Raw genomic sequence first — 13755 nt, 5'->3', positions numbered from 1 at the left:
GGCTGATTTTGGAAAGGGTGGAACTTCCTTGGGATCAATGCTACCCACCAAAATGATTTATTAAAGAGAAAAAGTAAGGCACAGCCTTTACTGTAATACAGTTTTCCACCTACTCCTTTCCCATCACCACAAAGAACAAAGCAGGGCTCAGAGCTCCTATTTGGGCCCATAGAGCTTAACTGGACTTCTCTTTCAGTCCACGCCAACAACCTAAAGTTTCTCTGAGGTTTCCTTGGGGCCTCTGATGTTCCAGAGATCAGCCATGAAGACCATCATATGATGCACAGATTGCTGCTACAATGATCTCTCTGCTAAAATGACTCCCTGCCCTCCATGACACTCCTGATGCAACCTATGAGCCAAGGCTTTGTTGCCCTCAGCCCTTTTGAGCTTTGGGGTTACTCAAAACCCATTATAACATTAGGAAGGCAGTGAAGATCACTGTACTCTGTCCCAGCTGGGGACTGAACATGAGAAGATAGGACAATTGTTGTGGGAGTGGCTCCTCTGCACAGATGGGGCAGGAGAGAAACTGTGGTCTCATGGTGGAGGCTGAATTCACCTTTTCTCTTTGTCTTCCACTGGTAAATTTCTGCCAATGAAAACCTCAGCCTAATTTCACATTTTTAAAAATTGAGATTCAGACACTTTGCCACAAATAAAAAGTAAATATATAAACATGCAAGTCACCATCTATGCTTATGTTCTCCCTCACTGTAACTTATGTAGATTGCTGCCTATGTGCATGGCTTTCATTACAAATAAAACATAAAAGCCACTGCATATCCTGAAGAGCTATTTTTCTCTATTGCCACACCATTACATGAAGCCTAGTAACATAAACAAAGATTAGACTCGGCTGTTTTGAACAAATAACCATTTATTGTCAAGGCTTTTCAGGAGCTTTCATTTTCCTTTTTTTGAAAAACAAGATCCCGTGCCAACCTAACAAATGTGCAAGATTAAGTAATAAGCTAAAGAATGGGACACCCTGCCACGCTGGTTTATAGACAACTTCAGACTGTCACAGTTGTGCAAGTCCAAGCTAAGACAGAAACCTAGCTAAATAAAGCAGACACAGTAAATCAAAACCCCACCAGGTGAGTCCTGAGGAGGTCAAGATGATTCCAGGGGAGGTAGAAAACTGGGATTGTTTATTGGATTCACGACTTCATATTTAAAGGGTTCGTGGTTTGCATATTCAACAGGGGCCTTGCATGTTCATTCTATTACAAGTGGGGATCTTCCAGAGATGAGGTAAAGGGAAAACCCTTAAAACACATCTTGGGGTCTTAGGAATTACCTCATGGGGAAAACCCCATTTTATCTCAGGGGATTTTACAGGGTGGAACAGGTAACACAAAGGGAGAGATAAAACACAAAAGGTTTTCTGCACAGGTTTAATGAGATCAGGGCATGGTTTCTCCGGGCTTGGGCAGGACACTCCAGACCCGTGACATCAATGGATCCTTGTCTGGACTCTAGATGGAGGTTTTTTCTCTGTCAGCCCAAGGCTTTTGTTAAAACTTAGCAGTTTTCTTACAGAATCACAGAATCATAGAATCACAGAATCAGCTGGGTTGGAAGGGACCTCTGAGATCATCAAGTCCAACCCTTGATCCAACCCCACTGTGGTTCCCAGCCCATGGCACTGATGCCACATCCAGTCTCACCTTAAGAAAAAACCTCCAGGGATGGAGAATCCCCCACTTCCCTGGGCAGCCCATTCCAATGGCTGATCATCCTCTCTGCAAAGAAATTCTTCCTGATATCCAACTTAAACCTCCCCTGGTACAGCTGAAGACCCAGCCCTCTTGTCTTGCTGATGGTTGCCTGGGAAAAGAGACCAACCCCCACCTGGCTCCCCCCTCCTGTCAGGGAGTTGCAGAGAGTGAGGAGGTCTCCCCTGAGCCTCCTCTTCTCCAGGTTGAACAGCCCCAGCTCCCTCAGCCTCTCCTCACAGCACTTGTGCTCCAGTCCCTTCCCCAGCCTCGTTGCTCTCCTCTGGACCTGCTCCAGCCCCTCAATGTCCTTCCTGAGCTGAGGGCCCAGAACTGGACACAGCACTCCAGGGGTGGCCTCACCAGCGCTGAGTCCAGGGGAAGAATCACTTCCTTGGACCTGTTGGCCACACTGTTCCTGAGCCAGGCCAGGATCCATTGGCCTTCTTGGCCACCTGGGCACACTCTGGCTCATGTTCAGCTTCCTGTCAATCCAAACTCCCAGGTCCCTTCCCGCCTGGCTGCTCTCCAGCCACTCTGTCCCCAGCCTGTGGGGCTGCCGGGGGTTGTTGTGGTCAAAGTGCAGGACCCGGCACTTGGCCTGGTTGAACCTCATCCTGTTGGAATCAGCCCAACTCTCCAACCTCTCCAGGTCCCTCTTCATCTCCTGGCACAAGGCACAGGGCACAGGGCAGAGCTGTCTTGGCCCCAAAGCAGCAACCACAGTTGTGGTGAGCAGATGAAAGAACTCCCTGCGTTTGCTCTGGCTGTACCACAGCAGTTGAGGCTCTGGCCTCTGGTGCTCGCCGAAACCTTAACTCCAACCTCAGATCTCCATTTTAAACTAATCGTGAATCTCCTAAACTTGGCCTGGAGTAAGTAATCACACAACAACCCATCCCTTAGACAATGAGGCAGAGATTGCTCAGCTTCCTTGTACCCCAGCGGAACGGCAGCTTCCTTCCTGCCCGTGATTGTGGCCGTGATTAACGGCGCGGTTCAAGGTGAAGGAAGAACGCGGTTCCAGGCGCGCGGGGCTTCCTTTAACCTCAGCACAACGCGGCGCCAGATATTTCAATTAGCGCGTACCGAGGTCACAAAATCAATCCCTTATCGCCGAAAAACACACCTACTGTAAATTTCATTTTCGAGCCACAATCTCTAAATTAAATCTGTGTACCTCAAAAAAATATACAGTGCGAAAATTGCAGTCCTTCAGCCCCCTCCTTCTCCGGCAGCCCGGCAGCGTTTTCACAAACATCACCTGGCTTTGTGCTCTATATTTAGAGCACAATGTTTGGTTAGATTCTAATCTTCTTGGAGAACGTCATTATCTCTTTCTTTGGCAAATAGAGGCCCAAAGTGTCAATTACCTTCTTAAACTCTTTCTTACACACAGGGCTGAGCTGGGTTTGATATTCTGTCTGCCAGCAGCTCAGTTGGCAATTTTTCAGTCATACACTGAAAAATTGTGCACCAGCATATCATCTCAGACAAATTACACATTTCAGATGTGGTTACATACAACCTCACCACTCCTAGCTTGTTTATTCTGGCCGAGAAAAACAAAAAACCAGCAATTAAAATAAGGAAAAAAGTAAAAAAAGGTCCCAAAGAGAACATTTTTCTGCTCTTGAACTCTGTGAATTCAATATAGAGTTACAGAGACAAAAGTAAAATGAATATAGCAGATTGCTGGGATATTATGTGTGCAGAAATGACATCATCTCTTATGTGTGCAATTCCTGATGATACTTCCCTTGTTACGTGGGTAGCACTGACTTCATAGCCCCAAAGGCAGCTGCAGAGTCTGATGGTTGCAGTGGCCTCTGCCATGTGCAAGCCTCAAGGAACTGGAATGTGTGGAAGCAATTTCTTTCCAATAAATCCTGGTCTTTCCTTAACAAAGCTAATTTCAACTATATAACCACAGAACGAGTAAAATTGACAATTTTGGGATTGGATTACACTTTTTTTAATAGAATATTCTGCTTTTTATTCACATGCCTTCTTATACATAGGTCCATGTGTACCCAATTGTGTGCATTTAATATACCTGTATGAGTATACATGTTCTGGAAATACTTTCCATCCTTTTACTTCAGACCAGCAAGTAAAAAGACTGTATTGTTACTGTTGGACCTTCTGGGACCACTTCAGATGTTAGAGACACAGGAAGGGAATCATATCTCTGGTAAACACAAAGTAAGCAGACTCTGAAATTATAAGTTTAAAGCTCCTTAAATGAATTTTCCCACATCCTCTAAACATGTAACATATTGATTCTTAGTAGCATAAAGCAGGATGAAAGGAGTATTTTCTCAAGAAAGGAAATTAGCATTATTTGGCAAGGGTTAAAACACATTTTGAATTAAACAAATAAGAAACCATCCGTGAGCAGCTGATCAGCCTGAAAGTTTGGGTACATTTTTGAGAGAGACAAATAACTCTTTTCTACCACATCATCTACACACTTTTTAAAAACTCTTTTTAGATGCAAACAGGACAGATTTAAAAGAGAGACTGGATATGATTAAAGATATAACAAGGAGAAGTTTTGTTTGTTTCTGGTCCTTTCAAAAAATGCATTACTGCATTTTAGTCATGCTCCAAGTATCGTTTCAAGAAAATGTAAACAAAACCCATAAAAAAAGACAGAGAATAGAGATGACTTTTTTTTTTTTTCCTCAAATCTGTGAATGTAATGAGTCTATCTAAAAAGTTCCTAAAATGGACTTTGTCCAGGGCTTCTTAAAGTCAGGGTCAATCTTACAAATGGTTATTGTGGGCTGTATCTTTGGCTGAGGTAAACTGTGTTTTGTGGCAGTGAGGAGAAGAGCTAATCCTCTGAAGATTCCTCTCTATCTCATTCAAGTGAGAAGGTGGGAGGGATTTTTTTCACGAGTGAGGAAACCGGATTTGGCACTTTGAATGCATAAAACGCTTTGAGTCCAAATTTTATGGGCCCAGCCATTTACAGAGGTAAGAGAATTGGAATGAAACAGCCTCCACTGTGTCTTATTCAGCAGGATTGTATTGCTGCTGCAAACATCCTGCACTGTTTTCTGCCTGACTCATGTTCTCATGCATCACCAGGCACTGCTGTAGCACACTCTCCCCTTTCAAATTCCTGATCTGCTCTTAAATGTTTCAACTGAAATATAAAATTTCAAAGGTACCTAGTTATAATAGGCAATTTCAGCTTTAAAAATTAAATTCAAGCCTACAGGAGCTGTTTTGACCAACACTGTCAGCCAAGGGCATGGCTGTTTTCGGGAGCATAAACGTGGCTCTGTCCTTTGCCACTGGAAGGCAACCATACAGCAGCTGGTTAGTCCCCAGCAGTCTGCACACATCACAGCCATCAAGCCCTTCCCAAATTCACAGGAAAGTGTGACATCTTGCACATGAAAAGGCAAAAGCCATACATAAAGCTGTAGGTCCCCAAACAGCCAGGAACCCGCTCTGTAAACGTTAACACCCACGCTTTCCCAGGCTAATGGCCTGTCATGCACCAGAATATTAAATCCTCCCAGCTATTTTGTCCAGACTTTTCAATTCCATGATCTGCCTACAGGTTTAATCAGGAATGTGGGATCTAGATACCTCAGCTGGGTAACATCTCACAGCTCAGCAGTCGATTTCTGCACTTCAAGAAAAGTAGAAAAACATTCCGCTACCTTATGAACAAAGAAGTCATGTGAGGGAAGTAAACTTCCTGTCCCCTGGAGAAGAAGCTTGAAGGCATAGATTTAATTAAATATAATACCTATATATGCAATAAACAGGATGGTGCCTTCCTAGAAATTCTTGGGCTCACTGAAAAGCCAGCCACTGTAACCTGCAGTAGGAGTTCTGAGTTTGAAGGTGATTCCTGCCCTCTCATGCTCTGTTTTTACCATGGTCCACCCTGAAACCATGCAAATGCTCCAGCAGAATTTAGAGGCAAACCAGCAGAGACTGGGAGATACAGGAGGAGCAGGGAAAAGTAGAAAGGGTAAGGACGAGTGAGATGAACCCAGAGGCTACGAGGAGCATGTCAAAAGGGCTGGGAACCGGTGGTCTGCTTTGGCCTCCTGCATAGCACATCCCAAGGTTTTGAAGCTGTCAAACACTGAGTGGAGCCCTGTTATTAGTGTTTGGCTAAGGCATATCTTTCTCCTGCTCTGCTATGCTAGAGCAGCTGCAATCTGCCTTTTTATAGCATGTGGTAACTGATAGCAGTGAAATGAATTTAGGAAGTGCGTGGATTGGATCTTCCGTATCAGTGATTTCAGACTATTTGGTAAACACAGAAGTGACATTCAGTGATGTATGCCTTCTGGTACCAAAAAAATAATAATAAAAAAATTCTCCTCTGGTGAAGCTGCGTTTGGATTAGATAATTTTCTACTGATGAACACTTCTGGATAGAATAAAATGATTATATGCAGCAACATGTTAATTTGAAAGTAAAAATTCCCTCAAAATTATACAGCAGTTGGGTGCTGCAGAATGGCAACAGTGACACCAGTGAATCAAAGCCAATTCAGTGACTGCTATAAAAGCCAATGGTGAGACACAGTGACATCATGTTAGAGCAAGGAACTGAGTTCTCCCAGGAAATCTCCTTTTTATAGTGGCAAAAGCCAGAGAGTTGGTCGTTTGACCCTCAGTAAAACAAGAAAATATGTTTGTGTTCAGATATTGAATAGGCTTTCAATTTGTTTCAGCAGAGTTTACACCACCTGCCCTGTGTTCCAAGAAGGATTCTGTATTTTGATATAAAATACCACTTTACACTGATGTATTTTTTACCTCTGGAAAATGATGAATCTTCCTATATTTCACTTTAGGAACAGAGCTAGTGCTTTGCTTCAGCACAAAGTTTCCCTGACAGCCTAAGCCCCTGCTCAATATTTCTGGAAGAGCTGTAACTATTTTACAAGTCAGACTGATTAGTCTTGCAGTATAATTTGCGAGTGACATTTACAAGGGAATATTGTGTAGGGATATCTGGGAGGGATATTGTGTTCAGGCTTTTTCCTGCTTGCCTGCCTACCCTCCTGGAACAAACAGCGCTGCTTCGCTTTCCTTCCGTATTTTAGAAAGTTAAAGTAAACACTGTGATCACGCTGTTTACTTTAATTTCCTGCAGTGTGCCAGCAAAGCAGCAAATTGGCAGTCAGCAATCAAGAAGCAGCCAGTATTGAAACAGCAGAGCTGCTTAGGAAAGCATCACTGATGCCAACTCATTTTCCCCTTTGTTTTTTAAAAATAAAATATTGGCTTCGGTGAAGTTTCGCTTCCACCCCCAATCTTCTCTAAAAGATCTGAAATTTCGTTTGTTTCCTTTAATTTTCTTTTGGAAGAAAGCTGGGATTGTGAGCAACACCCAATTTATATGTCCGACTCTTTTTATATCAATGCATTTACAAGAGTGGCAAATGTAATGCCATTTAACTGTAAAAAATCCACAGCATTTTTGCATAAAAGGAAGTTAACTTCTCCATAAATCAGTCTTATCTGGATATATTTTTATGTTTTATTTTTATGCCAAGAGCTTTAGCCCATGTTGCTTCAATTAGGTGTATGATAATGTGAAGCTAAAACCTCATGCATAATAGTCACAGAATTCACATCTGCTCAAGAACAGAGTACCTAAAAAGAGAATAGTTCTATTATCAGAGGTCTTTCTTTCTCATCTAATACTACACAAAACAAGAAATATAAATACAAAAGAATAAGTAAGAAGACTGGTATATATTTTGTACCTCAGAGGTGTAAAACTTGACAAGGTGACTCATTTATGGCTTTCTGGAAGATACTGCATAGAAGGAATTTATTGCTATGTAAGTTATAATTCCAATGTATAAAAGAGGCCAGATACCACAATCAGTTATTCTCCTGACTATGTGCATTCCTGCACATATTCTTACTGAAGACAGTGAGATTATGAAGAGGATTAGCTTTTTGTTAGACTGGCCAAAGTATGCCTTCAGAAAGTCCAAAACATGACCTAATTTAAAGTGGTTGAAATCTTGTGGGAAAGATTGTAAGAGGATAATTATTTTAAAAGCCGTGACTTTGACACCAGGAAATTAAATTCATATCTATGTGTCTTTATCTATACACAGCAAATCCAATAATCTTGAGCTCTCTGCAGTCACTTAGCCAGCTGGCAAAGGGAGCAAAGTCAAAACTAACAAACCCCATTCCAAAGGTATGCTGACATCAGTGATTCATGATTCATCAATAATGGTGCTAGGAAATAAATGTAACAGGACATTATTGCCTCTTGCAGCACAGTAAACTCAGGGGAAAATGTCTAAGCGTGTCACATTGAAGAGACAGGGCTAGCAAAGAAATAACATTTACAAGTATTTAAGAGGTGTTACAAGCAAGTGAAAGTAGAGAAGTGAATGTAAACCTTTCAAAAACAGTGAGAATGTACCTATAAATAAAAAGGAAGAGTTTCTCGTCTATAAAAGCTTAAGAGGACTAACCTGAAAACTGGCATTTCTTGTTCAACATTTTTACAAGGAGAAGGAATTTGAATTACTTGTTCCAGAGTAAAGTCTCAAAACAATGACTGCTCTGGTTTAATTGTCTACCAGGATAAGCACAATGAAGTTGGTTCCACATTTTGCAAAATTACTGATGTTGTTGACAGTAACCACGACTTTCACAACCTGTCTAAATAACCAAAAGGGCAAACACATAAACACAATGTGCTATATACACTCTTTAGAAAATGCCTGTATTAGCACATAATTGATGATCACTTTTGAAGGTGACTGCACTATCATTGTAAAAGCCCAAGATTATTAACAGAATAAAAATGGGTAGCTATCTCCAGAACAGCAGATACACCTGCTGCTTTCTCCACACAGAACAGCACGATCTCATACATCATTAAACACCCCAGGCTTTGCCTTACGTTTTCATGGCTTTAAACTATTTATGATGGGGTGTAGCCTATATTTCTAATCCTTTATGGAGCCCACCCAATTAAAATTCAGGTAACTTTTTTATGCTATTAGAGGGCTGCTGCACAATATTAATAATGCACAGTGTAACATGCTGCCCTAGAGAAACATCGTCCCTCTTCCAGGGCCAACAGCCACACAGTTCTGACACGAGCTTTGCTGCTTAGCTGCAGGGTAAGTGACTTTGGTGGTTGCTGAGGTATTTTACCAGAGAAAAAGTTGGTCTCCTGACACGAGGTTTGCTTCAGACCATTGCCACTCGACTGCAAAGCACCACAAGTACATCTGGTGTCTTGTTTGCCTGGACCGACGGTGGAAATTTGATTATGTATTTTTTTGGATTTTGAATGTAGGTTTCCCTAAGAAAATACAGGTAAAAGAGAAAGTGAGGAAAAAGTGCTGTATGAGAGAAAAAGCCATGGAAGGTAAGATAAATCTGGCCTCACACAAGTGGATTTCATAATATTATAATGGGTACCTATATAATGGATGGATTTAAGACCATCCATTTAAGACATGATGTCAGTGAGAACAAAAGGTATCTTTACTGAAAATTTAAGTGATGATTCATAATCACAGTTTTCTAGAAAAGTACAGATAATGTAGTGGGTATCTTATGATGCTAGAGAAGTAAGTGCTTGTTTGATTTGTTCCAGGAAGTATTGCTAAAATTGGCTTGGTTTTCCCCTTTCTCTGCTTTATTCACAAGTGTAGGCTCTTGACTCTGCAAACATAATGTGCAGTTGTCTTTCAAATCAACCAACTTTTTTATGGTAGTAAAATTGAACCAGTGCAAATGCCATATTAGTGTTGTGAAGGCCATTTCTTCTTATTCTCTTTTGACCAGAGATAGACTATTTTCCATAGACAAATAATGATTTACCTATATTTAGGGCAAGGTGAGCCTTAAATTCAAGAAATATGTTTAGAAGCTACATGACACTTGATGCAAAGATGAGATTGAGAGAACAGTGTTTGTTCAGACTTAAGATGGGAAGGCAAAGGAGAAATACTATAGCTGCCTCCATCTACCTAATGGTAGGTCAGCAGGGATTATAGAGGAGGTGAAGCTGAACTATTATTAGAAATGTACAGTAGTAAGTGCACATGGGAGGCAAAAGTTACAGGCTGCAACAAGAAAACATCAAACAGATATCAGAAAAAAAATTTTCAAAATTATGGTGGTCAGACACTGGAACAAGGACCCAGAGAGGCACAGGTTTCATCCCTGGAGATGCTCAAAGGTCAGCTGGATGAGGCCCCAAACCACCCTCTCTAAGTTGAACCTGCTCCAAGTGGGGAGCTGAACCAGATGACCTTCAGAAATCTCTTCCAAAATAAGTGATTCTGTTATTTTGTGATTCCTTATTGTTTATTGGGTTAGCCAGCTATATTCCTCTCTAAACATTCCCAGCTTACAAAAGGATAGACAGCTTTCTTAGGAAAAAGGCATTCTGTATTTTGCTAAACAAGCACACTTCCAAGTACACCGTGGTAACTGGGCTATAAAAATCCAAACTACACGTAGGCTGCTCACCTGTGCTCATAGCAAACCTGCTAAGCACTGACTGCTAAATTTCCAAAGATGCTTGAAACGCAGAAACTGAGCAAATAGATGGTTACTATTCATAACTACTTCTCAGGATACTGAAAACTGACAGGATTCATATGAATTTCAGCCTGTCTGCATCTGGACATAGCTATACCTGACAGTGGAAATAAGCATTAGAGCTATTCATAGCAGAGAACAACTCAGAAATGAAGGCAGGAAAAATATCATTCTCTTTGGATGGAAGATAGAGGCATCCAAAATCAGACCTCTTCATGGGATTTCTGGCATATTTCTCTTGCAAACAGCTGTAGTGGAAAAATCATCACTGGCACATCTCTGTGGCACACACAGAGCTCCTCAGCCTCCTGGAGCAGCCCAGGAGCTGTGTTATTGGATTGTGATCAGCTACTGGGAAGAGTGGCTGAGTGCTGCATGTGTGGGAAAGGGAGGTGAGGGCTGGGAAGCAGCCACTGGGCCACCTCCAAGCTTCAGAAGCCCTGAGTCACAAGTGAAATTGCTGCAGATAAATCAGCGAAGATGGCACTAGCAACTGTCATGGGAAAGGAGAGCTGGAAAACAGGTCATACTCAGCTGAGATGTGTGGTATGCTGAGAGGAAACTGTAGAATTTCTCAGAAAACCTTGAAGTTTTTGGCTTTGAAAACATGTTAGTGCGTGCTGTTGTGATATAAAGTTTAATCCTTGAGCTAAGGGGCTTTAAAATCGGGTTTTCAAGCGAGCACATGACAAAAATACATATAGGTAAGGTCTGTTTACCGTAACAGAATGTTATTCCATTTCCTGTGTATCCCTGGGAGCAGTAGCAGCCAGTTGTGCCACCCTGGACTTCACACCTGGCATCTTTGTGGCACGTCATGTTACAGCTGGCAGAGGTGCAGCCATAGTCCAGCAGACTGGAAACCAGAACTGGAACAAAAGGAAAATCAGACTTGTTTCATTATCTAAAAACATAATTCTCATGAGCTCTAAAACAAGATCTGGGTCACAGATTTGCACAAAATGGGTGTGTTCCTGTGAACTTGCCATCGCAGACTCAGTTCTGTTGCAGGATGGGGCAAGGGCCACCACTACAGGAGCTTCTTTGGTAAAGCAGCAGGCACCATAGATTGAGAATTTGTGTGTGTTCTCAACCAGTATAAAATTGGTAAACAACACAGAAGTTACTCGGTGATCTGAGGAAAACACTTGGATGGCTTTCAAAGCTCTCTGGTCCTTTCCGGTAAAGCACAGCGTTTATTTGCACTCTGAATTATGTATCGAGTACAATCCAAACTGCCCTACACATCCAAGGGAAAAAACACCAAAGAGGGTTCCCCTGATCAGACTTTTTATGTCTATAAGCAGTTTTACAGCTAACACACAGGCATGGTCTGAGAGATTAGGACGATATGTCGCATGTTTACAATGTTATGACAGCATGGTATAAAAACTTATAAAATTATTTAAATTTAATCCCTTAAAGTGCCATTTCCTTGTTATGAGAGCATTGTCTTTTTTTTTCCCACCCCCTGGATGATTCCTAAATGGTATAAGTACTTTTCCATGGTATGAATGCATATGATTTTCAACACAAAGAAAAAAAGGAATCTTTCTTTTTGAGAAAACTATTGGCTCAGAAGGGAAAGTACTTTTTTACTTTGTACTTTATAAATTGTTAGCAGGACATAATGGAAGTTGGAGAACACAAAGATCCTTTTGGATGCTGAGTTCCCCTGCAGTTCTGCTTTTCCCTACCTGGATATTATTCTGGACATTTGCTAGCCTAGTATTACAATTACATGATTAATTGCTTCATGAAATCTCATTTAGGCATTGTTTTCTTGGACAAATTAAAATTTCATGGAAAATTCAAAAGACTATAAAACACACACACAATTTAGGTATCACTCAATTTCATCTTTTCCCTGTGTTTTCGAGAGAACATTTTCCAGAGATTAAAACAGAAACCTGTGGGATTCTGTTGTCATTTTACTGTTTATAGCATGTGAAATCTAAAAATCTCCCAAGCAGATGGAGAGAGAGAAGAAAAAAGAACCAAACTAAACCAAACCCACGGAAACCCACGATGTTTCTGTTTTTTTTTTTTTTTTTTTTTACAGTACAAAACCCACAGTGAGATAAAGACAAGCATTTGTGGGATTTGGTTTTGGGGATGATACTAACCATGCAACTGCTGAATGCAGTAGCAACACTGATCAAAGCTATGGGGACTTTTAGTCCTGCGTATCCCCCAAGTTTCCACCATCCCCAATACACCGATTTCCCCTTGCCAGATCCCACTCCCTTCTCATCTGCCACTCGCTCCCCAGGGACAGGGATTTCACCTACCTAGGAATGGAAGCAGTTTCATTGGTGATGCTGTTGCTGTGCAGTGCCTGGTGTAGAGCCTCTGTGTCACAGAAAAAACCTGCCTGCCTTAAAATATCTGACCATGTGCAAAATACACACATATGCCCGTCAGGAGAGCGATGTCCCAGTCCAGGCACAGCCCTGACACTGCCCTTTCTCCCAAACTTCCAGAAGCTCCTGAGGCTCAACAGGCAGGACAGGAAGGGTCAGGAGGGGCTGAGGACCTGCTCTTCTGGCAAGTAGGAAAGCAGTGAGAAAGCCAAAGGGAAACAGGAGCCTGCAGAGGATCTCAGGGAAGATTGCGGAGTGAGGAGGTTAGAGGAGCACGGGGTAAAGGAGCTGTTTGGGAGAGTGGGTCAGGGGGAGGATGAAGCTGGAAGGGGTGACAGCAGCTTGCTGGCAGGAGAAGTACAGGAGCAGCAGCAGAATGGAGCAGCAGATGAGGGAGGGTGAGGAAGAGGTGGAGGAGATTAGCGACTTGCTCAGAGTTTGTGACCTCAGAGGTAACGGTCTACAAGCTTCCTTCCACCTTTTCCTGGTGAGATGAGTATGTGTGAGCCCCAAGACTCCTTTTTTTGGATCAATCTTGACTGACTGCAGTTGTTCTTCCCACGGCTTTCCTCAGTTTTGAGATGGACCCTTAGTGCAGCTAAGCAATGTTGCTTTAAGGGTCATGGGCTGTAAGGGAGGTACAGGAAATCACTGAACTCCACTTCAGGAGGAAAACAAAGACATATAGGCAGGGAAGAAAGAGGCAGGAAGACAATTGTATGGCCAGGAATCTCAGGAGCCCAAGGAGAACCAAGTTTCTATGAGTTCGTGGGACTGAAATAGAGTGTTGTGTAATAATAATCAATATAGCCAATTTATTATTATTTATATATTTATTTATATATATATATTTATATAGTTATATATTTATATAGTTATATATTTACTGTTATATATTTATTATATTTATTGTTATTATATATTTATTGTATATTCAATATAACCAATTTGGTAAAGCAGGCACACTGCTGGAAGAGTGGAGAATCTCTCTAAACTAAATAAAACAGACATGAGGCTGTGGGATGTCACTGTGGCAAAATATGCCATGTCTGACTGGAGAGTTTTGAGGCTGGCACTTTGGTAGGTACCTGGTG

At 41.8% G+C, this 13755-nt stretch overlaps 1 protein-coding gene across 1 annotated transcript in view; it reads right to left on the bottom strand.

The window, feature by feature from the left end:
- Positions 1-13227, bottom strand: part of ADGRL4 (adhesion G protein-coupled receptor L4) — a 77121-nt gene extending 63894 nt beyond the window's left edge. The window contains exons 1-2 of the mRNA XM_032696913.1: positions 12590-13227; positions 11018-11167 (exon numbers count right to left, since the gene is read on the bottom strand). Of these exons, the coding sequence (XP_032552804.1) occupies positions 11018-11167; positions 12590-12611 (172 nt within the window). The 5' untranslated portion in view covers positions 12612-13227. The remainder of the gene's footprint in view (positions 1-11017; positions 11168-12589) is intronic.
- Positions 13228-13755: the final 528 nt, after the last annotated feature.

Source organism: Chiroxiphia lanceolata, chromosome 9 (genome assembly GCF_009829145.1).
Source record: "Chiroxiphia lanceolata isolate bChiLan1 chromosome 9, bChiLan1.pri, whole genome shotgun sequence".
Lineage (NCBI taxonomy): Eukaryota > Metazoa > Chordata > Aves > Passeriformes > Pipridae > Chiroxiphia > Chiroxiphia lanceolata.
This window is presented reverse-complemented; position numbering and strand designations above follow the sequence as displayed.